This window comes from Lissotriton vulgaris, chromosome 3_1, assembly GCF_964263255.1.
Source record: "Lissotriton vulgaris chromosome 3_1, aLisVul1.2, whole genome shotgun sequence".
Taxonomy (NCBI): Eukaryota; Metazoa; Chordata; class Amphibia; order Caudata; family Salamandridae; genus Lissotriton; species Lissotriton vulgaris.
In genome coordinates this window covers 734144330-734171619 of record NC_141689.1, presented here as the reverse complement: position 1 = coordinate 734171619, position 27290 = coordinate 734144330, and the positions used below count along the sequence as shown (strand labels likewise).

At 41.9% G+C, this 27290-nt stretch overlaps 1 protein-coding gene across 4 annotated transcripts in view; it reads right to left on the bottom strand.

Annotated features, from left to right (window-relative positions):
- ARL14EPL (ARF like GTPase 14 effector protein like) overlaps positions 1-27290 on the bottom strand; it is a 282948-nt gene that overhangs the window by 63775 nt on the left and 191883 nt on the right. Inside the window, exons 1-3 of one of the 4 annotated variants that reach the window (XM_086963019.1) lie at positions 19680-19712; positions 17945-18033; positions 12113-12280 (exon numbers count right to left, since the gene is read on the bottom strand). The exons of 1 other annotated variant lie outside the window; for it this stretch is intronic. In XM_086963019.1, coding sequence (XP_086819145.1) covers positions 12113-12130 — 18 coding nt within the window. In that variant the 5' untranslated portion in view covers positions 12131-12280; positions 17945-18033; positions 19680-19712. Of the gene's footprint in view, positions 1-12112; positions 12281-17944; positions 18034-19679; positions 19716-22510; positions 22618-27290 lie in introns of those variants that run through there. 2 more of the 4 variants (XM_086963021.1, XM_086963020.1) reach the window with 2 other exon arrangements.

Genomic DNA, 27290 nt, shown 5'->3' with positions numbered 1-27290 from the left:
AGCTGAACGGAATTACACCAATTTTGGCAAAGTTTAGTCCTTGGTTCAGACTCATGCCTTTTGCTTATATGGTGTAAATCTTTTAGGTAGTGCCTGAGAAAATTACAATTAAAAGTTCATATATATCTATGGCCTCAATGGATGCGCGGATTGTAAGCGCACCGTCCTGATCAAGCGCAGAATCCTGATTGGCTGTCAAGTGGTTGTCAACATTCGACACCAGGAAGTGTTGGCAGCCATTTTGTACCTCGGTAGAAGCGAGGGTCTAGAAATTAGTGGAACACGTGTTTAAAACGTATAAAGGGGCAGGTAAGAAATAATATTTTGACCCTCTAGACCTGCTTAGGGGGTCCCACAAGACGGAGAAGTGTACGGTGGGTGCATGGATCCGCCGTAAAAAAAAAAAAAAGGCAGGCTCCTGCGCTGGTTTAAAAATTAGCTACGTGGGAAGGAAAAATCCCGGGGTCTAAAATACTGCATTTGAAGCGGGGCCGAGAAAAAAAAAAAAAAAGGGGGAGTCCCAAAACGTGTTTTTCCCCATGCAATTTTCCATACGGCTGAACGGAATTACACCAAATTTGGTAAAGTGGTTTAGAGTCGTGCCTTTTGCTTAAATTGTGTAAATCCATTCAGTAGTTACTGAAAAAATTACAATTAAAAATACATCTATATCCTCGATGGATCCGGGCATCTTGCACGCACTCTAAGCGAACCGTCTCGATGATGCACTGAATGGTAATTGGCTGTCAAGTGGTTAACATTCGAAACCAGGAATTGTTGGTAGCCATTTTGTGCCTCGGTAGAAGCGAGGATCTAGAAAATAGTGGACAAGTGTTTAAAAGGTATAGGGGGGCACGTAAGAAATATTTGGATCCCCTAGACCTGCTTACGGGTCCACTCCCAATTTTTTTAGGGGGGGAAACTGAGAAATGTGCGTTGGGTGCATGGATCCGCAGTAATAAAAACTAAGCGGGGCTCCTGTACTTATTTAAGCATTAGCTACCTAGGAAGGCCAAATCCCGAGGTCTAAAATATTACATTTGATGGGGGTCCAGAGGGGCTACAAAATAAATGGGTGAGGGAGCTCAAAGGTCCATCTAAGCCCCGCGGATTACCACCTTCCAGTGTTTTTTATATTTAGGGAGGGGGGCCACTTGGTCTGCATTCTGGAGCAGTCGAAAGCCTTGGATGTGGGGGACACCCCCCCCCCAGTAGCGGCTCCTGCTGTGTCTGGGGGTGTCTACCCCAGGATAGTGCTGTTTGGTGTGGCAGGGCGGGAGTCGAGGTTCCCGTACTGTCATAGCAAACTTGAGGGTATATTAACAAGTGCCAAAAATGCGGTGATAATTATATCAACCTATTTACTACGTGACTCTAAGATGCATGTTGCAGCTGGTTTGCTAAGGGCTCGCCTCGTATCTCCAATGATTTACAATGTAGGTGTTGTCAGTGGGAAGGTAGGTGTTTCTATGAGAATATAAAAAAAAAAAAAAAAAAAAAAAAAAAAAAAAAAAAAAAAAAAGAAGAGGGAGGTATGACAATAGTGTTGTATTTACAAGGCGGCCCTGGATTTGAGGACAGATAGGATCCGACATAAACCGCAATGAGTGAGTTTTCCTAACATCTGTTCTGAAGTAGACTTAAGCATGTTTAATATGCGATGTGGCAGATTTCCAAATTCCTTGCGTCACTTTTGCATCACCATCACTTTTAACAAGGGACGCGAAAGTTGTGCAAGGGGCTTGTAAATCTGCTATACAAGTTTGCTTCCCTTTCTGTCAAGTAGAGGATCCTGGGTAAATATAACTTTCTGTGCAGCCAGTACCTTTCAACCCTACCCTCAAACTGCTTACTGCCTGTTACCATAGTAACAGTTCTTGGAACACTTAAGTGAACACACAAGTTACAAGTTCACCACACAATGTTGCTAATCAAAACTGGTACTGTGCTGGAGTTTTTAAAATGTTCAATAGGAACCGTTAATCCAAGGTACAGACTCTGGTAAAGAGTTAGCCTCTTATAAACATCATTTCTGTTTGAATTGTTTAATATTTTGTAAGCATATGATTATCACACTAAATAATAGTGACATGTCAGAAAAAAGAAGACGTATATACTTTTTAAATTAACTTTTATTAAAACAATAAATAAGTAGAAACGTAACTGTAAAATAACAATATAATAAATAACTAGAAACATAACTTTAACATTACAATATAATAAACAAAAGGTTATATGGACTCCAATGCAAGGAGGGTAGGTAAACTGCAAAATAAAAATGACAATAAGTGTTTAAAATGAGATCGATGTAGATCGATGTGACTGAATGAGGTCAACGATCACAATTAAGGTAACACTGATACATTCCACCTCTCAATTAGGACCGCGTTCAAGAGGTGTCTGTACGAAAGTGCCTACTGCATCAGATTTACAGTATGGACCAACATGTCTTTAAAATGATTCAGAGAGGAGACAGAATTAGGTGAGAGATCATGTCATTATGCAGGACAATATTCTTTATTTGGAACGCATTTAATCATGAGGCATTGTGTATCTAGGTCGCTCTGCTTACCTTGTGTAAACACTGTGGCGAACAGAGTTCACAACTTCAACTCAGCTTTGGTTCTACACTGCAGACTATTAAATTCAGCCTTGATTTTTTTATCGGCAGAGTGGACAGCAGCATCCATAACTTTAAAAGAGAAACAATGTGAGAGAGTGAGAGAGAAAAAGAGAAAAAAAAGACATTAAAAGTGTGAGAGAAAGTAATAGTTGGAACAGTTAATTCAGGAGAAGATTTTTGTAGCTCACGGTTTTGCCTTAGTTGTGTGTTCAAGCAGGTGCCGGTTCATAGTGCACCCGCCAGTTTAGTGATCTGAAAGATGGTATAGAGTTAGTAATAGCATAGTACATACAACTGCACAAGTATATTTTTGCTTTATGTCTTTGTACACTCAGGATATTGTATTTCATCAACTTCCACTGCAAGGAAGTGTTTGTGCGATGTTTTACTTCCAAAGTACTATACCCCAAGCACTCCCACTGCATAGTAGTGAGTTCTCATTACTGCGTACCCAGACTGTTGCATCCCATTTATTCCCAGAGTCCGGAGGGGAGTGCTTCTTCTTGTGCACTCGGGGCAGATTTATAAGCTCCTTGCGCCACTTTTGGGTCACTTTTTCCATGTTAAAAGTGATGCAAAAGTGGCGTAAGGGGCTTGTAAATCTGCCCCTTAGACTGTTGCAACCTATCCACTCCAAGTGCCCGGAGGTAATTGTACATTCGTACGCAGTAAAACTGCTGTACACTACCCACTCTCTCCGCCCATAGGTGACTTCTCGTTGCTTCGGAAACAAGCTTCTTTGCTCACCTTGTGCCATTGGCGCGATTCAAAGAGGGTGCACAACGTGTCGAAGCAGCCTTCTCAGACGTTAGGATGGCCACACATCACGGAATCCTCAAATGTTGAGCTTTGGAGGTGTTAGGGGGATAAAAAGCAAGTCAATATTGTGTGCCATTTCTTTTTCAATGAGTGAGGAAGTAAAAGTGTGACAAAAGAATATTCGCAGCTCACCTCTGTGTGACCGGTGTGTCTTTCACCACATGCCGGGACATAATGCATCATGAAGCTTTACATCTAAAAGTTAGTTAAAGAAGGATGTTATGATTGGTAGTTGTTACTATCCTAATGTGGAGTAGAATTACATTGCCCTTTCATACACTTTGCCTGCCACATTTAAAAAACAACTATTTGTACAGTTCCAACTGCTTTAATAGGCTTCGAGTTTTGTAAAATTACTATAGTAGTAATATTTTTTTTCCGGTTGTGAAAGCAAGTGGTGCGCAGTGATACATGTGCTTTCGATCATCACAAGCGACGGACATTTGACCGATCATAAAAGCTTTCCTGCTATTTGGAAAAAAAATACAAATGCAATAAGACAGGGTATATACGACTGCGTACGCCTAAATCGCTGCATCTCCTTTTTGTATCCAGTCTGCTGCACCCCATCTACTCCCTTCGCTGCGCACCCAGGCCTGACGGCTCACCTTTTCGTGGAAGGGCACCTTCTACATCATGCAGTCCCGCTCTGCCACCAAGAAATCTAACGTATGGTACTGAGTCTGGATATCACTATGGCTAACGACATACTCGTACTCCCATCATCATCGCAAGTTCCTCACCCACTCAGTACTTGCGGTACCGCTAACTCAGTGACCAAAGAGGCCACGAATGTAGTGGTGGGCCCTCCTGCTCTGTGGTTGTGGCCTACATGAGGCGTCCAAACCACTAGGAATGGCCATCACAGGGCTTGCGATGAGAGGAACTCTAAAATGGCATAGAGCATTTGCGCCCAGTCTTTTTTATTAGTAGGGTCACGTGTGTAGGGACGCATGTGCTGGATGGGTGTGGTGTGGGTGTAGGTGTATACCAGCCATGAGGGAGTGTGTGTGTGTGTGCCGTTCTGACAACTAGACCTGGAAGTAAGAAATCACTACAATGGAAATCTGTGCTATGTAACGTCGTTGTGTGTGCTGGACTGACGTATGTCAGTGCTGCGCGAGGATGTGAATGAGGACTCCGGAGCTATGGGCGTGGTTCCATCATGAGCTATATGAAAAATCTACTGATTTGGGTGTCCGTGTTGTATTGCTGCTGTCACCCGGGTCTTAACCGCAAATGTGTCATTATGTCCGTAAAGTTCCACAATATGGCTAACATGGAAGGTACGGGGTATCACTGACCCTATATTCATGCATAGATGCACACATAAAAGATGGTGGACATGACGCATTTCTGCGAATATGAATGTTTGTTGTACATTCAGTGGAGAGTTGTAGCTGTTGTAATACTGGGCAGTGAGAAGTTTAGGTTGCACTTTTTTAGCACATGAAGGACAGATATTATATACGTATGTGGTCATTCAGGTATACTGTCGAACTTAGTGCTGGAAATTTTGAGGCTCGAGTCGCGTCCACATCCTGTTATTGTAGAGTAATGACTTAATCGACGCGTGCCTGAAAATGTACTGTAAATACGGTGCTTATGTAAATTGTTGATATAGTTTTAGGTCGACTTCGCGCTATATAAATATGCTTAAAAAAAATTTAAATAGTACACTTTTATAATTGACTATACAGTTTCTTTGCAGTATTGTAATGATCCACTTTGTACATTCGTATTTGTAGAATGAGCGAGAGAAAGTTATATAATCAAGGTTTTTGTTATTGGCAGAGGTAAGATGGTTACATATGCTGTTTACAGCACAATATAATACGGTAGGGCGCAGGAGCAGCATTTTACAAACATAATAAGTAAACAGACACAGATAGATAGTTGAAGTGGGTTCGGGCACGCGTGCTCGACTCCATTTTATTATGTTGCTCTTGGTAACAAGTAGAATAGTCATCAAAATATCATACAAAGATATTCACTCAAACGGTTTATGACTGCTGCTGTACAAAGGTAGGAGCGCTGTATGTGAAATTATACACATTCTATCGTAAAGGGTTCATGAGTTTTGGTACACTTAAGTAGGGGCGGTTTATGTAGAGCCTGAGATGATGCGTGGTTCAAGCAGATCGCACTGGTAAGAATGTCTTTTGGCAACTAAATTTTGCCTTAATAAAACCAAGTGGCGATTATTTATGGTGCACTGAGTTAGTGGTACGTCTGGTGCTCAGTGTGTGCTCACCCTGTGATGACGCGTGGTTCTAGCGGTCTGTACTCAAAGCATTGACTGTTGTATACTAGACTGCATGAACTTTGAGGGGAAAAAAACTACTATCAATGGTTATGAATTGCTCTGTAAACTAGGTCTAGTGATTGCTCCCCAAAACAAATTAAACAATTGCATTTCAAGCAGGGCATTCTAACTTTCTCAAAATGGGGACGTATGTCTGGTGGCGATGTTGATGGTGATGCCCTAGAGGTACTTGGTATTGTCGGTGGTGGAGGTACATTTAGGCGCAGTGTTCTACATTCTTTGTGAGCATAGTTCACAGGATGCAGGGATTAAAGGTGCTTGTGCATACTAGCAGTGCCATAGGAGTATTTTTTGTTTGTGCCTTAAATAAATCGTGTAGATAGAAAGCTGAATTCAAGTTGTGAATCCTACTGTCCTCAGTGTTCATCAAAGCCACTAGTCAGCACTGTTCTAGAAGAATGCTTTCTTTCACTTATTTAAACAAAATCTGAATACATAACAGTATAATTGTCTCTGCATTAGGTAAATCAAGGCCAAATTCTCTACTGTCTGTAGTGTATATGCAAAGCTGAATTCAAGTTGTAAACTCTGCTGTCCTCAATGTAGATGTTAGGGTGGACTGCATTATCTGAAATCATGATTGAAAAAGAAAGATAGAACATGTATAGAATACATTATTAAAATAGGTCTGTTTAAGGGACATTTAAAAGGGACAGTATGTCTCACCGTGACATAAAAAACTGTTCACTTCTCTTTGGGATGATTTATGGTGCACTGAGTTAGTACTATCTTTGGCGCTGAGCTTGTACGTAGTGCAGGGAGGCTGCACTGGGAGCACTTTTTTTTGCCTAGTGAATTCTGTCTTAATAAGGCTACAGGGAGATGACTTGTGGTGCAGTGAGTTAGTGGTACCGAAAGATCTCAGCATGTGCGCACTCTGCGATGATTCGTGGTCTACTGGAATGCGTCATGTACAATCGCTATTCTACCTGAATTGTGAGCCCTCACAATGTAAATTGAAGGCAGTAGTGATCACTGACATCAAGAAATTCTTTTTGTTGCATCTTCTAACAAAATCTGAGGACATAAAGTACAATTATCTCAACCTTAAAAATAAAAATCAAGGCTAAATTTCATGCTGTTCGTAGTATAGATTCAAAGCTGAATTCAAGATGTGAACCCTGCTGTCCTCACTGTAGATCAAAGGCAGTAGTCCGCACAGATAAAATAAGTGACAAAAATCATTTGTCTAACAAAATCAGAACACATACAGTGACTTTTCTCTGTATTAAATAAATCAAGCTTGAATTCCTTACTGTTCGTAGTGTACAAGCAAAGTTGACTTCAAGTTGTGAACCCTACAGTCCGCAGTGTAGATCGAAGGCAGTAGTTGACACAGACATCGAGGAATGCTTTTTTGTCACATACTTTAACAAAATCTGAGGACACAGTACAATTGTCTCTGCCCTAAATAAATCAACACTGAATTCAATGTGGTAAACTCTGTTGATCGCAGTGTACATTTGAAAGCAGTAGTTAGTACAGCTATCGATCAATGTTTGTTGTGGCATCCTTTAACAAAATTGTCTCTGCCTTACATAAATCAAGGATAATTTGAATGCTATCTGTAGGGTAGATGAAAAGCTGAATTTAAGTTGTGAACCCTGCTGTTCGCAGTGTAGATCGAAGGCTGCACTGCATTATCTGTAATGTACTCCATACATTGACTGTTGCATACGGGACTCCTGAACTGGTATCAAGTGGTGAACTCTGTTGATCGCAGTGTACATTTGAAGGCAGTACTCAGTACAGACATTGAGGAATGTTTTTGGTGGTATCATATAACAAAATTGTCTCTGCCTTACATAAATGAAGGCTAACTTGAATGCTGTCCGACGTGTAGATGGAAAGCTGAACTGAAGTTGTGAACCCTGCTGTTGGCAGTGTAGATCGAAGGCAGTAGTTGACAAATACATAGAGGAATGCTTTTTGTCACTTATTTAAACAAAATCTGAGGACATAGTACAATTGTCTCTGCTTTAAATAAATCAAGACTGAATTCAATGTTTTCTGTAGTGCTGATGCGCCACTGGTATCAAGTTGTAAACTCCACTGACCGCACGGTAGATCGAAGGCAGTAGTCAGCACAGATACCAACAAAGAATTTTATTCACTTATTTAAAAAAAGTCTGAGGACAGAGTGGAATTGTCTCTGCCTTACATAAATGAAGGATAACTTCAATGCTGTCCGTAGTGTAGATCCAAAGCCGAATTAAAGTTGTGAACCATGCTGACCGCAGTGTAGATCGAGGGCAGTAGTCGATACAGACATAAGTCTGCGGTGCTGTGGCACTGAGTTTGCAATTAGCCTGTATCGAGGAGGCACGTGGTCATGGCAGCAGCCACGTGGCAGGGTGAGGACCTTCGCTGTGGCAGAGTCTTTTCTCTTAGCAGAAGTGAACCACGCCCAAGGCGTAGGCTAATTATTTATAGTCTTACGCTGGAGTTGCATACGTTGGATAAGTCCACTCCACTTCTGCTTCAAGGGGGGGGGAGGGGACAACACAGCAACATGACCGAGATATTCCCCACATTCTGAGATAATACGGTTGCATCCACTGTGCAGGTGCAGTACACACGTATTAAAGGTATATCTACACACGGAAAAGTTTTTTTTGGTTTGGTTTCTATAGTGAGTTGTGTATAGCATTTCACCGGTAGTCTTGGCATTGTAAGGAATGAGGTCTAGTCTCTCTTCTATGGCCATGCTCCACCATCACATGATTGGCTTTGAGGGTATTTAGGAACCGCCCTTACCTTTGCTCAGTGCTTGGTATCTTTTAGCTTTGGGTTCCAGGTTCTGGGTCTTGTTATCCACGTAGTAAGAAAATTTGGTTCACGGGCTCGTGTTCCTATTTAAATTATCCCCTTTGTTTCTTTAGTCCTGGTTTTGCCTTGCCCTTGCCTTGCCCTTCCCGTTTTCCTGGTTGTTCCGTTTTTTCACTTCAGTTAGAGGAGATAGGAGAAGCCTTAATCCCACCCCGCCCCCCTCCTCCCTCCTTTGCTCCCACTTTCCTTCGTTTTTTGTTTTGGAGCTGTGGTGTTTGGTTTGTAACTCGAGGGACCTGGGGCTCCGGTCCCCTCGTTTCACGGCTCCTCGGACAGTCAGGGATACTTCCCCTAGGGACGCCGGCCGGCGTGTTTAGCTGCGTGGAGTCTAAGCAGCATCCTCTACTTCCGTGTTTTTTGTAGGCTATTCGCCTCATTGTGTGCTGTTTGGGCGCTTTCAGTCGCGCTGAGAACAGAGGAGCTGCAGTCTCCGGAAGAAGGACCCGATTGTTTGTTGTGTCCCCCGCCTTGATTTTACAGCTATAGACACTTACAAGGACATCAGCTGGGGTTTTTTATGCCGAAGTTCATGGCTTTTTCCCCTTGACAATTCCGTTTTTGGCAGACATTGTCCTCGAAGTGTAATCCCTTTACCCCCTATCGTTGTATGGAATTGGAGGCTCTCACGTTTATGGAATACTCATCCTATCAGCTGCCAAAGACCTCCCGAGGCTAATCCTGTACAACACTCAAGTAAGGAGGGGTTTTTTCTTATTGTATGGTGGAGTGTGGTTATGGGAAGGAGGGGTACTTCTTGGAGTGGGGCACAGTAGTAATTGTGTTTACATTGTCTCGTAGGTACAGAGGCGTGGAGGTGGTGGTCGAGTCTCATTGTCCAGTCCATCTCAGGGGTGAAGCTTTATTTGACGTCCCGTTTATTTGAAATCCTGTCCCCTGCCCTGGGCTCGGGTGTCCTCGCATGGTTGTCTACTTCATGGGAGGCATTTGAGTCGGGGTAGTGGATTTGGTCGTACCTCGTTCCTGCAGTGTCTGGGCCCGTGGAATCCAACAGTGGTCATGGCAGCAGCCACGTGGCAGGGTGAGGACCTTCGCTGTGGCAGAGTCTTTTCTCTTAGCAGAAGTGAACCACGCCCAAGGCGTAGGCTAATTATTTATAGTCTTACGCTGGAGTTGCATACATTGGATAAGTCCACTTCTGCTTCAAGGGGGGGAGGGGACAACACAGCAACATGACCGAGATATTCCCCACATTCTGAGATAATACGGTTGCATCCACTGTGCAGGTGCAGTACACACGTATTAAAGGTATATCTACACACGGAAAAGTTTTTTTTGGTTTGGTTTCTATAGTGAGTTGTGTATAGCATTTCACCGGTAGTCTTGGCATTGTGTAAATTATTGTTGATGTGCGAGTTCCTTCCCTTCTACATAGTTGGTTGCCACATCTCTGAACATTGAGCTAGTGTGCTGTTGAGAAGATATATTATTTTGGGAAGGTCCGTTCTGTTTTGCGCTGCTTCTGAGGTAGTAGAGGGGGAGGGGTCAGGAGGGGTGGTTTTAGTGGTGGTGGCGCTGGGTATTGTGATTTTGTTGGGTGTCGGAAGTGTATAATTAGTACCTCTATCACATATTTCTCTTTAAATATGGGTGCGAGTTGGTAATTCACTCAGTACATAGTAGACGTCCTTACACTAGTTAAATGTTGATGGTAATTTGTTAGTGGTAAGTGGAACTATTGCCTGTTTTTTTAGGTAGCATTGCCGATTTGGTTTCTTGTTGAAAATATGGGGAAGTGGTCAACATTATAATAAGAAATTGTCAATTAAAAAACCTTTGAAATTCACTGAAAAAACCATAGGTTTCAAGCAGGTTATAGTTAGGAATTATCCTGTAAAAAACCTTAGAACTTGATTGAAAAAAACATAGGTTTCAGGGCTGTTATAGTGAAGAGTTTATATGAGTGCAATATTAAGACCTGGTGCCAGCCTTTGAAGTGAGAGAAACATCTAGGTTTAAGCCACATCTAGTTCTGGAATTTGCTTCTTACCTTGCCCAGTCTCCCAATGGGTCTAGGGTGACATAGGGCTGGTGTGAAGTTGTTTGTGAGGGTGCCAAGGGGGTCCCTGTGAAATGTAAGTAGGGCAAGGAGCAGCTATGCCACTCCCATCCTGGCAGGGTGGCCCATCTAAAGACAGCGGCACGTTCTCCGTAAAACGGGCCCGTATATGTTTTAGATGCGAGCTAGTTCTGATCAGACTGGAACCCAGTTGAAGAAATTTCTCAGGGAACGATTAAATCGCAATTGCCTGGAGTTTCACTATTGAAACAATGGAGGCTATTTGCTAGCCTTCCGTTAAACTAATGGACTGGAATACACTCTGACTTAGTCCACTTATATCATTAAGGGTCATCCAACACTTTAATTTTATGTCCTGAAGATGGCCTAGCTGATTTGTATAACAGACCGAAATGTCGACAATCACACCTACTTCTATGCTAAACTGTTTTCAAGGAATTGTTGTCGTTTTAATCAGTCACATTTCCTAACTATACTCATTGTATGAGGTGTCCACATTAGTGACAGAGGTGTTTGTAATATCAAATGATTTGTAAACCTCAGTTACTTTGTGTAGTTTTATTTAGACATTTGGATTTGCTTTTTTGTACCCTTTAAAAAAAGGTTCTCATTATAAACTGAATTTCACAAAACAATTACACCTTTGCAAGATTGATTCCAGTACAAATTATTTAAGTTGAATTTCATAATCATGTAATACAAGCGACTGCTCAAAGCTTGTCAAGAATATTAGTATGCTAAATGTTCAAACTGTGTGTGCTATAATAAATCCTTGTAGGCACTCTAGATTTTTAAATACAGCATAAGGAATCAGAAATCATTGGCATTAAATATATGCAAAATGTCATGGCCTAACAACTCTTAATCAGGTCTCCCCAACCAGTTGATCCAGAGTTACCAGGAGCTCCTAGATACCTTCAAAGTAGCTCAAAGCCTTGAGTTTTTTTTTTTTTTTAAAGTAAGCATAAGGTCACATTTTCCTTTAAAAAAAAATCCTCATATGACCTCTGTAGCTACAGCCACCTCTCGACCTAGTCCGCCTCTGGCGCATATAACTTTGGTGGTACTTAATCTCAACTGGTATTTTCTTTACGGGGAATTCCCGTTAATACACAACTTGAGCTGACCCAGAGGTTTTAATCATAGGGATGTATCCTGTACCTCAATTATAAAATAAAAATGAGAGACAATTAAATAAAACAAAACAATCTCAGAGAGGGCCATCCAACCAATTCCAAAACAACCCAGTATCTGGCCTCCCTCTTGAAACATTTACCATATGGTCTACAGCTCTAAAATACTTCACAGAGTTCCACCAGACATTCCAGCAAGGAGGAGCTTCCTGGTGCCACAGCTTCCATATCTCTCTCCTTGCCAACAGTGTCAGGTAAAACACCAATTTATGTTTTATCTCAATCTGAACTCGTGTCCTACCCACCATAGGTACAATGCCAAATAAGATAAGACTTGGGCTTACCTTCACATCGGCACCCATGACCCTCGAACCCACATCACTCCAAAACTCTTGTATCTTAAGCAAGAAGCAAATACATGAATATCATCAGCATTCTGAGATCCACACCTCCAGCATCTACGGTCTCCTCCACCCTTCATTCTGAAAATTTTAAGAGGGATTCAATATATTCTGTGGAGTGTAAGAAAAAGGCTTCTTCTGAGTGCAGCAGATTTAATGAGAGGGTAAAGCATGTCTATAGATACTTGCCATAACTCTTTCCACTTTTTTTCTTGGCAAGTAGCTCTCCTAGGCCCGATCTGGCCTATCCATCTTTATTTCTGCTGCAGCCAGAAGATAGTTATACCATAAAGCAATTTCTTTCTTCCTTGGAGCCTGCATTTGTAGATCAATTTCCATCTGATTGTCCTTCACTAGAGGCCAGTGTTGACTCTTGCACCAAGATGTAAGCTGATAAAATTTAAATCTAAATCTAGAAAGGGAACCTTTCGAAATGTGTCTCCAGAATTCCCAAGAATGACATATATTGCCCACTACTAGATCCTTCCAGAATAGAACTCCAGCCTCTTTCAATGGCTGGGCTAGAAAATCCATAAGGCACTCCGGCATTCCCGGCGAGTCCCACACCGGTGCCCAATCGCAACAGTAGATAAGCCCCAAGCAATTTCAACAGTCTGACCATAACTTGGCTGCCATACCCAAAGTCTTTAAGCGGACTTTTAAAAAATAATTTGGAGGGCCAAATTTCTACATAAAGCCCCGATCAGCTACCCCAATCTAACATGGCTTTAAACACGCTGCCTATCAGCGAATCATTGGGGTAAGTAAAAACATCCTGGTATGTTTTAATTGAAAAGCCAAACAATAGAGCTGCAGGTCTGGTAAGCCCATACCTCATTGAGTTACTTTACGCCTATGTTTCTTCCAAGACAGCCTAATCCCTTTGCCTGCCCAGATAAGAGGAAATTTTACCTTGAATTTTAAGAATCTCAGCTTTTGCAAATTTAATTGGTATATTATTAAAGAGATAAGTATATTTTGGGAGGACACAAATTTTAATCAGGTTGACCCTGCCAAAAGGAGAATGGTATATTCTGCCATCTTTTTAAAAGGAGGTCGACTTCCATTGAAACTGTCTAGTTTAACTTTTGGAATTTCTCTGGGATCTTGGGTTATTGTAATTACAAGGTATCCAAAATCTGTGGCATAAGACCCCTCTTATTTACATGCCATAATCTCAGTTTTATCTTTATTTCTTTCATAACCGGAAAGTTTTCAAAAAGATTAAGTTTCACAGATAAGTTCCTGTAGTGTAATATCCACATTACAGGAAAAGACAACCAAATCATCCACGTAGAGGGCTATTTTCCTAACAAACCCACCAGTTTTAAGAGGAACAATCTTTTTATTTAACCTTAAACTCTGGGCCAGAGGAGATCAAATAAAATAGGTGACAGTGGGCAGCCTTGTCTAGTATCCCGTTTTATATTAATAGGGGAGAGGGATCCATTCCCCAGGATTCGAGCCTGCGGTGATCTATACATTTTGTTAATAACCTCTCCAAAACTGGGGGGGGGAAACCCAAGACATTCAGGGTCCTGTCTAAAAAAATGTCAGTTCACCCCATCGAAGGCTTTGGCTACGTGAACCGTCATAATTGACAGAGGCCCCAGGATGACGCCATGTCTACTGTTCCTACTAATGTATACACTAAGTCTGACATCTGCCTCCCCAGGAGAATCCCCTTTTGGTCTTCATGGATTATTTGACCTATGATCCTAAAAAAGCTGTTTATTTAAAATCCCAGCAAAAATCTTATGAAATCGATACTTAGTAAAGAAATTGGTTGATATGATAGACACTGGAAAGGGTCTTTACCAGGCTTCAAGATCAGTGAGATAACTGCGTCAGACCAATAATCTGGCAAAGGGGATATACCCTTTCGAATTTCATTAAAGAGTTTCAGCCAGACTGGAATCATTTCTTCCCTTAACATGGAATAGACCTCGATCAGAATTGGCCCAACCCACTACAGCCCCTTTTAATATTCCTCTCAGGCAGGCCTTGAAGGAGTCACATGCAATGTTTAGGGGGGCAGACCCTAAGTTAATTTGAAAGAAGGAGTCAGTTTCAAGCTTCAAAAAGCCTAAAGTCTAAGATAAAAAGAGGAATCTCCTATTTAAAGTCCATCTTCTCAAGCTGAGATCTTGGGGAAGGCCATATTAAAATCTATAGCTCCGTCATCTGACAAGTGACTGGGGAGATATTTAATTAGACTGACCGTATGGAGTTCTGAATGCTCCGTAAAAATAGTATGTTGCAAAAACGGCCCTGTAACAAAAACGGCCCCCAGGGGCCAGAACAGTCCCCTCACTGTGCGGCGCACCTGGGGATTGCCCGGCGCCCGCTATGGTCAGCCCGGCCCTGCCTAGAGCAGACTGTGCAAGGCCTCCCTCCATATTTACATTCCCAGTAAGGGGGTTGTAAGTAGGCACACCAATTTTATCTGTGGCTTGGAAGTTAAATGTACTATGTGGGCTGCAGTTGCATTAACTCCACACACACATATGAGAAAAACGTATGGTTTCTATGAGCACCTTTATGCTCTAGCTGGGGTATAGTGGCAGGTGACAAGGAAAAGTAACTTTTTCCATGTAAGAAAGCCTATTTTTATATATTAGCTAAGATACCCCCTAAAGTGTGCCTTGGAAACCACCGGGCTGAGTGCTTAATTTACAAAAAAAATCGCCATACCAGAAATTAGGATAAATATGCGTCCACAGTGAACAGTTGCAAAAAGCTGACTTCAATGAGATATAAAAATCTAATTTGCAGATTCACTTTTTTTTTATACGACCTTGAAAAAAACATTAGCAATAACATAGAACACACAAGCAATATTAATATTGATAACTAGCTATTCAAAAAAGCCCTACAACCTCAACCCCTGTCAGGTCCAGCAGGTCCTTCTCTTGCTCCAATATGTTGGACCACCGGTCTAGTAGTGAATCACCAATTCCAGTAGTGAATCCCTTGGTTTGGGTGAGTCTAGTAGAAAGCTTGCAGATAGCTCTACAGAAGGCCATGGCTGAGGAAATGAAGACCAGAGAGCTTGAAAGGGAAAAGTGGAGATTAGCTCACTGGGAACAAGGGGAGAGGAAGCATGGGGAATGGGGTGGAGAAATTGCAAGAGAAATGAAACAGAAAGGTAGGAGAAACTGAAAGTAAAGGAAAGAGCTAGAGAGGTTAAGGATGCTCCTTAAGGTAGAGAAAATTAGGATGGAAGCAATGAAATTCCATCTGGTATAAGTGACTCTACGTCCAGTTCAGGCCTGGTTGTGGCCAAGGCTCCAAGAGATTGTGTGCATGTGTAGGTGCATGTTGGAATGGTTTGTGACCTTTGAGGTCGCCTGTGAGGTCCATGCCTCGAATGAGCCGTCTCAGGAAGCTGCCTCAATGGGGTGCAAGCCATTTGAAGAGATAGCCGTCATTGGAAGAATGTATGTGGCAGACCAGATGTCTGCAAGCTAATAAAGGAGGCTCTGATTAGACTGGTTGGGCTGAGGCCAGCTCAGTACCTTCAGAGATTCAGGGACTGCAAGAGAGAGTAATGGATTTACATTTGAGACTTGGATCCATGCTGTATTACGTGACTGCAATTGAGTGGGTGAGAGGGCTGGAGGCCAAGGACTTTCAGTCCCTTAACCAGTTGATGGTGACATAGCTACTCAAGGAGGAGTGTTCTACCTCACGGTTAGACCTGGCATCATTGGCGTGGGTCTCTTCCATTTTTTGCTGTTGCCTCCTGTATTTTTCCTATGTGTTTTGCTGGTCTAGATGCCTTGGGCACTTTGCCACTGCTATACAATGCCAATGTGCAAGTGCTCCTATTGAAAATTGTTCTAATGGATTAGTGACTCCATGATTGGCGTATTTGATTTGTACAGTGCACCATGTGTGCCCAGGGCCTGTAAATCAAGTGCTGCTGGTGGGCTTGCAGCACTGGTTGTGCCACCCACAGAATCAGTTTGTAAAATGTGACTCAGGCCTGTCATTGCAGAGCCTGTGTGCTGCTTGGGGCTGCCAGGTCACTTGGCGAGTGCACCCACTTCCAGTCCCTAAACCTTCCCTTTTCTACATATTAGTCACACTTAAGGTAGGCCTAAGGTACCGCCATGGGCAGGGTGCATTGTATGTAAGCGGTAGGACATGCCCGGATGTGTGTGGTATGTCCTGATGGTGAATTAAAACCAATTTAATTTGTCACTATTACAAGGATACGTGTTCCCAGAGGCCAGAATGGGAAGTTTGATGATACCATCTTATTATCATAACTGACCCAGGGACATGGTAGAAAAACTAATTTAGTATGCTTGAACTCAGAATGATAAAATACATATTTTAGTGAAGTTGGTTTTAACATTCTGTGTTTGAAAATACCACTTTTAGAAAGTAGGTATTTTCTTGCCTAACCATCCAGCCTGCCTCCGCCAGGTTGTGTATTCCATGTCTGGTTTGTGAGTGACAGGGGCTGGGGTGGCTCCAGGAGGCAGGGTGAGTCAGCATTAAGCTGAATAGACCTATCTGCATTGGGAGTGGTGGGGGAGTAGCACCTGGGCCTGAATAGGGCTGTGCCTGCCTTCCACAATACTGGCTCCACCTCGTGTGGTGAGTCTGATGGCCCTGGCCCACACTGAAAAAGGAAGAAGTTATGCACTGGCAGAATGCACCCAGAACTGGTTTGGACTAGGTACAGACACTCTCTGCCTTCAGAGGACAAATGATTTTGCAGTTTAAATATTGGGGCCCAGACCTCAGAACTTTAGATCACTTCTGGGAATGAAGACGTACCTTTGCCAAGGAGAGAAACCAAGGAAGTTGAAGGAGGAGACATCCCCTGTGCTGTTTGCTCTTTGGTGTTGGCCTGCAGTAGTTACTTATTGCCAAGCTACCAATGGGGTGAGCAGAGGTTATTTTAGGAGTGTTACCCTGACTAGAAGAAAGGGTCCCTATTTGGTCAAAGGTACCCACCGCTGCCAACTAGAGACCCCCTGTTCTAACTCTCACTTAGATTAGACCGAGAGGGAACCAGAGAAGCTTGCAGTGTTGAATAAGCGGTTACTTAACAGGATTCATAAGGGGCTACAACAGCACTGTTATAAGCCAAAGGTGGGAGAGGAACTCTCCACAGACAGTTTCCAAACTGCAGGGTAAGTGCCAGGGTAATTCCGATGGAACTTCATGAGGGCACACGCAAATTGAGAATGGTAATGGTGTGTCCGAAAATCGCATCAGGAGAAGGGAAGTTCTTCCAAGTACAAGGTGGTGACTTGCTACAAGTCGCACCATGTGGTACACTTTAAGAAAGATGGTCAGGTGAGAGACCCTGACCAAGCAGCACTCGCGATAGCATGCATTTACACTTGGTCCCTCTTAATGGATTTTTGTCGTTTTGGTGGAATTATTTTTAATAAAATTTTAAATATTTTTCTAAGTTAGTTTGGGATTATTCTTGTGTAGTGGTTTGAGTGCTGCATAACTACCTTATACATTGCCTTCAAGTTAACCGTGACTGTTTTGTGGTAAGCTACTAGAGGGTTAAGCACAGGTTCATTTAGTGACTTTAGTGGTTGATCGTGATAAATATTGGGGTTATTATTTCAAATGGGTTCTCACCCTCTCAACTAATATTCTTATTACAAAACACAAGCTACAAGAATAAGTAACTACCTACTTTAGCCAACAGAGCACTTTCAGGGCCTCAGTAAAAGCTAGGAAAGCGTTTTGGAAATAAATGCAATTATTAGCAAATAATTCATTAAATTGCAGGCTTACTTCCTCTTGATGACCCTCCTAAGTAACCCCTTGCAGAGAGGTGGGGCAGGGAGTAGCTGCTAGCTTCAGACAGCTCATTCGTCCCTGCACTGGGAAAGGGTTATAAGGCACAAGTTACTCCGTTAGAGGCAAATACCCTTCTTTTCTCCCTCTCCCTTCACAATTATACTTTCACCAAAAGGTCACTTAATTCTTCAAATGGGAACATAGCAACTTCCCTTATGTTCCAGGAGCCATTAGGTCACCCAATGAGTCGAAAGTAATAAGCATTAAAGGAACTTCCCATGTTCATTACTGAACAGACCATTACCAAACCAAAGTCACTGCATTTTTATTTGAAGAAACGTAGTATTACAAATCTATTTTAGGTTCCAGCTCTACCAGCGTTGTTGGAGTACGACCTTTTTGTAATCAGATTTATGCGAGTTCGACTCAGACATTTTTTATACTAAGAGCTCAAGTTGTCCCATAGCAAGAACTAATAGATCATACTATACATATTTTGACTTTTTACTCTGGTAATTGTATTTTTACGCATTCCTTCCCCACTATGAACGCAAAGAATACAAGAACCAGAAACCCAAAACAGTGGATACTCTAAATACAACGTACAAGAGACAACTGGCTGGGGAGTTCTCAATGATAGTTTATCACATACCATATCAGTCATCTGGCCCCTTGTTACAGTGAGAGTTTAAGGGTGTTTCTTTGCCCTGACAACAAAGCAGGCAGCACTTGTAGGCCCATACTTCGAAAAGTGAAACTACAAGTCCCAGAACGCTTAGGGCACATGGATGAACCAACACTAGCCTACCATCCACATGGGGCTAGTTGACCATTAATTAAGAATTTTTTCTAGAGGGGGAGATGTGTGTCAGAAAGAACTGGTGATGTTAGGATCAGCAGCATTCAAATATTTTCACACTTTAAAAGTAAAAAGCAAACCCCGTGTACACCAGTTCCAGTGAAATCCAGACCGTGGTATAAACCAATGTATAAGGTTTTGGAGCTTTCAGATACACAAAGTCAAAATAGTGTAAAGGCATTGGCGAGGAGAGGGCCAGAGAGGATTGCAGCACTCCTGGGATGAGGACATAGAGAGAAATAGGAAGTGCCGACCAAGTCGGATAGAGGAACTTGAATAAGCGAGAGCTCCTAGGTTTTACCAGTCCTGCTCTGCCGCTATTCGGTTCTTCAATAAATCAAAACGTTCATGAGGCATCTAAAATATATTAGTAACAGAAGAGGTGTATGGTGACCACAGACCCTTGGCATTAGGATACCAGCTGACAATCAGAACGGAACATACTCTGCCTGCTGCGGTCATGTTGTAGCCTTGCCAGACTGGAAACATGGTGCCCGTCATTTGCAGTCATGCAGCTAACCTCGTTGCAATCAACAAACCCCACGTCATAAGAGAGTCTGGAAGTTAGAATCGCTTTGAAGCAACGCAAAGAATGCTGGGAATTTCTGTTTTTCCCCTCATAAGTGTAGGTCTAACTAGTGTTATTAGCTGAAAATCATCATGAGATAAAAAAAAAATCACTTTAATAAAATGGGGCAGATGGACAGCTATGCAACCTAAAAATTCCACTACATAACGAAGAGTTCATTAACCATTAAAAAGCAATGGAAGTAAAATGTGTTAATCTTGGCAGAGGCCCTATTTAACTTTATCTTTGAATAACATGTTACCTCAGCAGCATCCGCCAGCTAAATAACGCAAGGCCCATACCTGGAGGTACACTGTCTCCAAAGTTCCTGACTCACTGTGAGAAAGAGAGAGAGAGAGAAGACCCTTTTTGAAGCCGAGGCCCAGCCCTCTTCGTCTTGGTAAAAAAAAAAAATACACAGCTGCAAGCCGTTCGACATCTCTTTGCTTTTGTAAACAAAACGTACACTTGTCGTCCTTAAATTCAAAGTGGAATTGGATTAGTAAAAGTGGGTCAGAAATATACTTGTAAATCCGCTTTCATTAAGTAAGAAAGTCCGGTAGTGATATTTTATCAAGACTCGCCGTTTTCTCTGCATTCTGGTGCTTGTTGTACTACGTGTGTAAAATGAAACGTACCAGTGCCAGAAACTTGAAAGTTTAAATAAAAAAGTGCAAATTAACTTCTCACACCTGAAAAGGGAGAGTTCAACTTCTCTAAGCCAGTTGACTCAGCTGGTTAAGCAGGTCTGCTAATATCAGGTGCCTCCAGTTCGACTCCCGCATCCCATTACAGATTCTTATTGCCCTCCTGTCTTTTCTGTGAGAAATACATTTTAATTTTTTTTGATTTTGCATATGTGACAGTGTGATGGTTTTACCTTAATTGGTCACCTTTCACACACTTGTATCACATGTATGTTCTTTCTGTAACTCTAGATTGATTTGGGGTATTGTTTTCCCTATCCTTCTACGTAGGCTCCTATTACTGCCATTATGAATTTCATGCAGTGACATTTTGTTTAAGGGTATGACATGGCTACAGTAATGACCGGCATGCCTTGCTATTGTCAAATAGACTCAAAACTGGGGAAATTACGAATGATCGATCCCATGATTGCCCACATACTTTATTCCTTCCACCTGGTATGCCTGTTCATGTCTTCCCGAGGAAGCTCTGGTGAAAACATTTGATGGGGGAATGTTTGATGGTTTTGTGCATATAGAAGTCAGACTGTTAGGTGCATACAGAGTAAACATTAACATTACAGTCGACAGGACTGTGGCCCTTCTAATTCCTAAACATTGAATTCTTATATATTTGTGAGAATACTGTTGCAGTTGCTTTTTATGTAGATTTGAGATTATGATAACAACAGTTACGAGTTTCCTGGTATTGTTGTAGAGCAAATGATAAAACATAACCTATATTCTCCCCTCTATTTTTCTGTTTTAAAGTTCATATTTTAGGATATTAGCTCCTGGGCCTACATATTTACTGAAAACCTGACCCTCCTGGAAGTAGCAGGCCACGCATTTCTCATTCTCAAACTGCACACTTTTTTGTTGAATCTGTCTCTGTAGGTAGCAAACTTCAGATTTCAATCAAAATAAGTAAATGTTCCTTAAATCTAAACATGTGCATTCTCATAAGGTACAGGAGTCTTCCACACAATGGATTTCCCACTTTTTTGGTACTCTGATTAGCTGCTTTTCTCTGCGTACAGATATTGACACTTATTCAATCACTTGGCCCTCATGTCTGGAGGATACACAATGAAGAAATGTTCTGGAGAATGCATAAAGTATGATTATAATAATTATATTACCATTGATCCAGCCATTGATAATGAAATTATTCTAGTATGTTCTGTTTTGGTCCTGATCGGCCAAACAGACAAAAGATGTCCTTTGTCCCTTTCCCCAAAGACAGAACTAGTGTCAGTAGTTCTATATGCCAACTGTTAGACCTAGGTTTGCCCCATCTCTTATTCAGCAGCCCATTTCCACTGCTGATCATGTATTAGATTCTAGAATAGTTACCCTTTTCACCAAAGGTGAGAGGGCTAATTGTGACCTAAAGGTTAAGGTGTAAGACGCCTAGTCTGAAGGTTAATGGTTCAAGTCCTGGCTTCTACATGGTCCTGCATCTGTTTCATTATAAATAGTTTCAGGATTCAATTAAATAATTAAAAGGAAATTTGTTTCTATGATCCAAAGATTGATATTGAGAGGGCCAGGTTCTCCTGTGAGAACAAGCTTTAGGATGTGGTGGATCCACTCACTAAGACTTTAGAAGTCTCAGATCAAGCCCAGGAGTCTAGGGATGCACAAGACTGTCTTGCCTAACTGCGTTCCAAGAGCTTTGTGTTTTTCTGAAATCCAGTTTCATTGCTTAAGATTGATTACAAATTATGTGAACTTGTAAGCTCAGAGACTGATCCAGCAACTCAGGTTTCTTATTTCAGTGATCATTCTACAAAGAAAATGGCGCGATAGGTCAAGAGTTTTCCATGCTATAGAAAGTACAATACTCTCTGAAGAGGATGCTTGGGAAACACGTTATTGTCAAATCCAATAGGTCTAGGAACTGTTACACTAACCATAACTACTTCAGTAATCCACTACAACAGTACCCATATGGTGGCCACTTTCAGCAATCCTTTTCTTTCCCTTAAAGGGAATGGCGGATATTTCCTCTACTAAAGAGTACAAGGGAGAATGGTTTCTCAAATCAGCATCCGATTTTCTTGTCCTCTGTTAATTGGTTACATAATATGTGTGTCCCTAAATTTAGCAAGCAATTTCAGAGAATCCCTGGGTTCAGCAAACTGTACAGGGATTCTTCCCAAATTGAGATTTTCTCTCCATTGCTTCAAGGTTTTCTCTAAGGCCAATTCATTTATATGTAGAAGAATCAGAGCTCACATGGAATATAGGAAAGATTCTTTCCAAGTATCAGCAGAAGAGCGCTTACTCCATCCTAAGGGTTTTTGTGAACAAATGTAACCAATAAAGAGAAAAGAAAAGAACAAGATATGAATAGTCACTTCAAAATGGAGGTAATTGTTTATCTCAGGAATCTTCTTTTTCCAGGAGAATGAATGGTGAAGCTAGACGGTAAAGACTCTTACCTCTGCTCTAATCTGTCTGGAACACAGGAGGTTCCTTCATTTTCACTGGAGCACCAGGGTTTACAAATTTCTCATCCTATTGATTCTGTCTTCTGCTCAACATTTCTCTGCAGAATCAAAATACGGAATTTTACAACTCGCAAAGCTCAAGATAACTTATCAAACAAATAAGGATGATGTCATACTCTCACACATCTTTCACACAATTGGCCAGAATTGTAGAACATTGGCATTATCTATTTAAGCTGTATTACCATGACCACTTCATTACCATGCTTGCTAATGTTTCAAGATGAGGCATTTACATAAAGGTCTCACTATACAAACAGAGTACCTTGTAGGAAGGTGGAGTATTATGTGGGAATGCTGGTTAGGCTACACCATCAATATTCTCACAGTGCCCCAAATATGGGTTCACAATAATAAATCCTTAGCTCAGTCCTGGTAGACTGGCAAAGAGTAGTCAGGCTCTAATAGAGGAACATTTGTTTAAAACATTTATGATTATCAACATGGATGATAAAACTCTAAATAAAATCTGACCCCAATTTACAAAAAGAATACAGATTTTTATATAATTTTAGACACCAAAACAAAGTAAATCAGATAAGTATAACCTGAGTTATGGATTTTAGAAACAATATTAAATCAGTGCAAAACAGTACTGCAAAATTATATAATTGCGATCAATGGAAAAAGCACTAGTGACAGTTGGTCGCGCTCTTTGGAACCCAAGGAGGGTAAAGGCGATGCGGGTCTCAGGACCAAGCCACAACAGTCATTTAGATTTTACCTGGCTCGAGGAGCCCGGGTACCGAGTTGCCTCAGCTGTCTTTGGTGCTGAAGTGGGAGCCGCGGGAAAGCTGGTTTTACCACTTACACAATGCTGGTGGATGACAGGTTGCAAAAAGTCGACAACAAAGCCACTGCTGACGTCAGACAAAGTTTTTGCAGAGTTCCCTCGAGTTGCAGGGTTGAGTTAAGGGGTGGTTGCTGGACTAGTGACCCACAAGCCTTGGCAGTGTTAAGCTCAGCAGAAAGTTGTTACGATGTCCAGAGGTCTGGGTAACTAAGTAGCCACCTGAAACTTCATCAAGGTGAGTAATATGTTTCCCATAGTGCACTGGACCATCTACTTTTGGGCGATCCCTCGAAGGGCCTGATGGCCAGCAATTCTTTGGCTCCAGTATGCTGGTGTTTACCTGTGTTGTGCAGGGGACTAGTGCCACTAATCCAGGGGAGTCTGGAGTTGCCTTTGACTCTCAAAGGAGTCCCTTTGTATGGGGAGGGGAACTGAGCTTTGATTCAGGATGAGTTGTAGTCATGCAGTTTCAGGAAGTTTGCCACAAGCGAAGAGTATCATGCCTTTGGTTTGTGTAGCTCCTGTTGTCCCAGACTTGGGTCTCTTTTTGTGTTCTTTGTTGCAAGTCACATGGAAACTGAGGTCTGGTGTCAGGGGTAGCCCTAAAATCCTAGATTTAGGGGTGTGGGTGCAAGTGGCCAATAGGCTGCTAGCCCCAGCATCAAATCCGCCCCTGAGGTGAACACATGTGGGGGCGTAGGTCACCTTATTACCCAGAACCCCCTATTCTATCACTTTTAAATATGGCAAAAGTCTTCCTTTGCTGTACAGTCCAGGTAGTCCACCCTGGAGGCGTGGATAGCCATCTGAGGGTTTACACCTCCTGAATACCTAATTTTCCCACCTGCCCGGTCGCAAATGTGCCTGGGGGCGGGGGGAATGCTGTTTCCTCCTTTGGGAGGCAGCCTGGTTGCATCTCACAGATGGTGCAGCCTTCATGTGCCACTTCTCTAGCCATCCTGTCAGGGATGGAGGTGGGACCTCCTTCCCATCCAGGCCATTGTTTGTGACTCCTGGGAGTTCACCCCTCTTTGCAGGGAGTCAGATTCCTGTCTTGGCGGCAGCAGTGGTGGTCTGGCAGCCAGAGCACAGGAAAGGCTGGGGAAAACTACAAGGTAGCCACATGGGTGCTTGCCACATTCTCTTCAACATAAGATTTGTGTCAAGGGTGATGAGGTATGTTGTTTGATACCAAACATGATAAATTCTGACCGTAGCATAATGGTTCTGCCAACCTCTGGTTTGCCCAGGTGCCAGCTCATGTTATCCTCTGGATCGCCTATCACTTATAGAAGCCTTCAATGGTAAACACCACTAAAGGGACATATAAGCCTGGACTTACATGTCCATGCCTTTAATATAATGCACCCTGCCTCCTGGGCTTAGGAGGCTTTGCTTAGAGGTGACTGCCAAATATTAAAAATAGTGCATTTATTTTGCTGCACATGGTGGGGCCAAAGTTGAGTTCAAGCAGTTTGCACTGCTCCGGCAGTCTGCAATGGCAGGCTTGCTGTCAGTTGGTTACTTGGGTCACTCAGGTGGGACAAGCTGTGCTTTATGCCCTGGTGACCCCTTTCACACCCATGCCTTAGGTACCACTGGTACCATATATTAGGGACCTATACAGGGATTAAAGTCCTTGCCAATTGGGGTTACAAATTCACACATATCAGTTTTAGGGAGACAGCATTGGTACTAGGGTTTGGGCAGCAGGCTACAGTGCTCTTTCAGATTCATAACCATCCACATTGGAGCAAAAAGTGGGTGAGGGCACTTTCAAAAAGGGCACTTTCCTACATCCTTTAGACAAAGTTACTTTAGGATGGAAGAAATGTTGGTAAGACCATTTAGTCACTTGAGATGGTCATAATATCTTCGCCATATCCTCAATTTAGTCTGTAACTTGCCAGTCAGATGGGATCCTTGGAGTGCCCAGAACTCAGCTGGGGGACATTATCTGTAAAGGAATTGTCAATACATATCAATTGTTTAGATATTTTGCCATTCAATTTCAACAAGGAAAATGCACTTTGCACTGCATATTTTTGGATGGAGATTTCTACAGCCTAATACGTAAATCATCTGGGAGGTGCCAAGTTTAAACCCCTGGTAGGGTTGGCAAAGACATTCTGAGAGTTAGAGTTCTGTCCCAATCGAAATTTGAGTTGAGGCAGAATTTTCTCCTGGTCTTCATATGGTAGCAGATTAACAGTCCAGATACTTTCACAACCAGAGACTTTATCAGTAGTTTTCTAAACACTGAATTGTTACTTGGGCCTGTTGCCAATAGATCTTGTTTCATATTTGAACTCACAATTGCCCCACTTTCACAGCATCCTCTTACCAGATGCAAATTCTAGCAAGATTGATCATATTTATGCTTTTCTTCCTTTTTTCATGATTTCCAAGTGATCTTATTCATATAATATGTATCTGTAAACCGTTGAGAATGGAGGGAAGGCGCTTTTTAAGGAGCATATTCCTAGCAAGGAAACTACGTACTTGTAGGACTGCTGTAATTGGTTGTCTGGACGGAACGTCACCACAATCAAATTGCAAGACTGTAAAGTTCATGAGGACTTTCGAAAAACTTGTGAACGCAATGTAAATACTAAGTTTTTGTTTTATTTCTTTATTATTTTCAATTATTCGTTCAAATATAATTATTAGGTTTTAAATAGAAGACCAAACTCAATGATCAAAATTTTAATTTAAGGTGAAATGATAATGGAAATGTGTTGTATTTGTTCTTATTCATTGATCACATTTTAATTATGCTTAAGACCGATAAGAAAGTTTTGTTAAGGTTTTAATTAACTGAACAATAAAAGAAATAAACACAAAGTGCCTGGCTCAGATTCTTAGACGGCCATGGTGGCTCAAATTTCCTTACTCTGGATGGCTCAGAACTGGTACACATCTCTCATCATAATGGCCATAGATATTCCTATTTTGCTTCCATTTCATCAACACCTCCTCTAAGAACCCCAAAGCAAGAATAGCAATGAGATCCAATCTGTTAATCTAGAGCTGGGGATTTCTTGTACTCGTGGCTACTAAGAAGACTTTTACTTTCACCTTCTTGCCTTACAAAATCTCCTTGGGCCCCGGGCATCATCAAGACTTAGAAAAAAAGCTTTGCAAGCTTGGCATTGGTTGGTGTATGGATAGGAATCACTATTTCATTTTAACAAATGTCACTTCAGTTCTGAATTTCCTTGCTTTATTGTTATCACAGGATAAGTCTTTAGGAACAATTAATGGCTACAGATCAGCTATTCCGAGGGGCCCTGAGCTTTTTTAGAACAAACAATAGGAGAACAGCCTTTAGTGTGTACCTTGCTGATGGTTGTTAGATATTCCACCTCAGAAATGCTGTTCCTTATCAACATGGGATACTAATTCTGCTGTTGTTCCACCTATGGCTTAATAATCACTCTCTTGTCATTGCAAAATTAATCTTACTAATCTACTTGATTTCCTTTTGAAATAGTCTCAAAGGATAGGGCTCCAGGTCTTTCTACAAGAACTTCTCCTTCAAGGATATTTTTTTTACCAGACATATAAAGCATGCCTCCAGTAGTGTTGAATATCTTTATTTCCTTCTCATCCAAAGATGTGTTAGTGTGGCCCTAAACAATATAAAACAAAAACTACTGATTGAAGAACGTCCTCTCCTCATTTGTTATTTTACTTTAGGCTACATGTATTTATATGCAAAAGAAACAAATGGTGGACGGAATCTGGACAAGGCAAACATTCAGCCCCAGTCACAAGGATCCGGGTTAAACCCATCATTTTTTTGCTCTCCACACCACCCCAGTTTTGACCCAGCTACATGCAAATCAGTCTTGACTTTCTTCCATGAGGGAACAGTCCAGCCAAACTGCCAAGCCAGGTCCTCCCTGGACCGGAAAC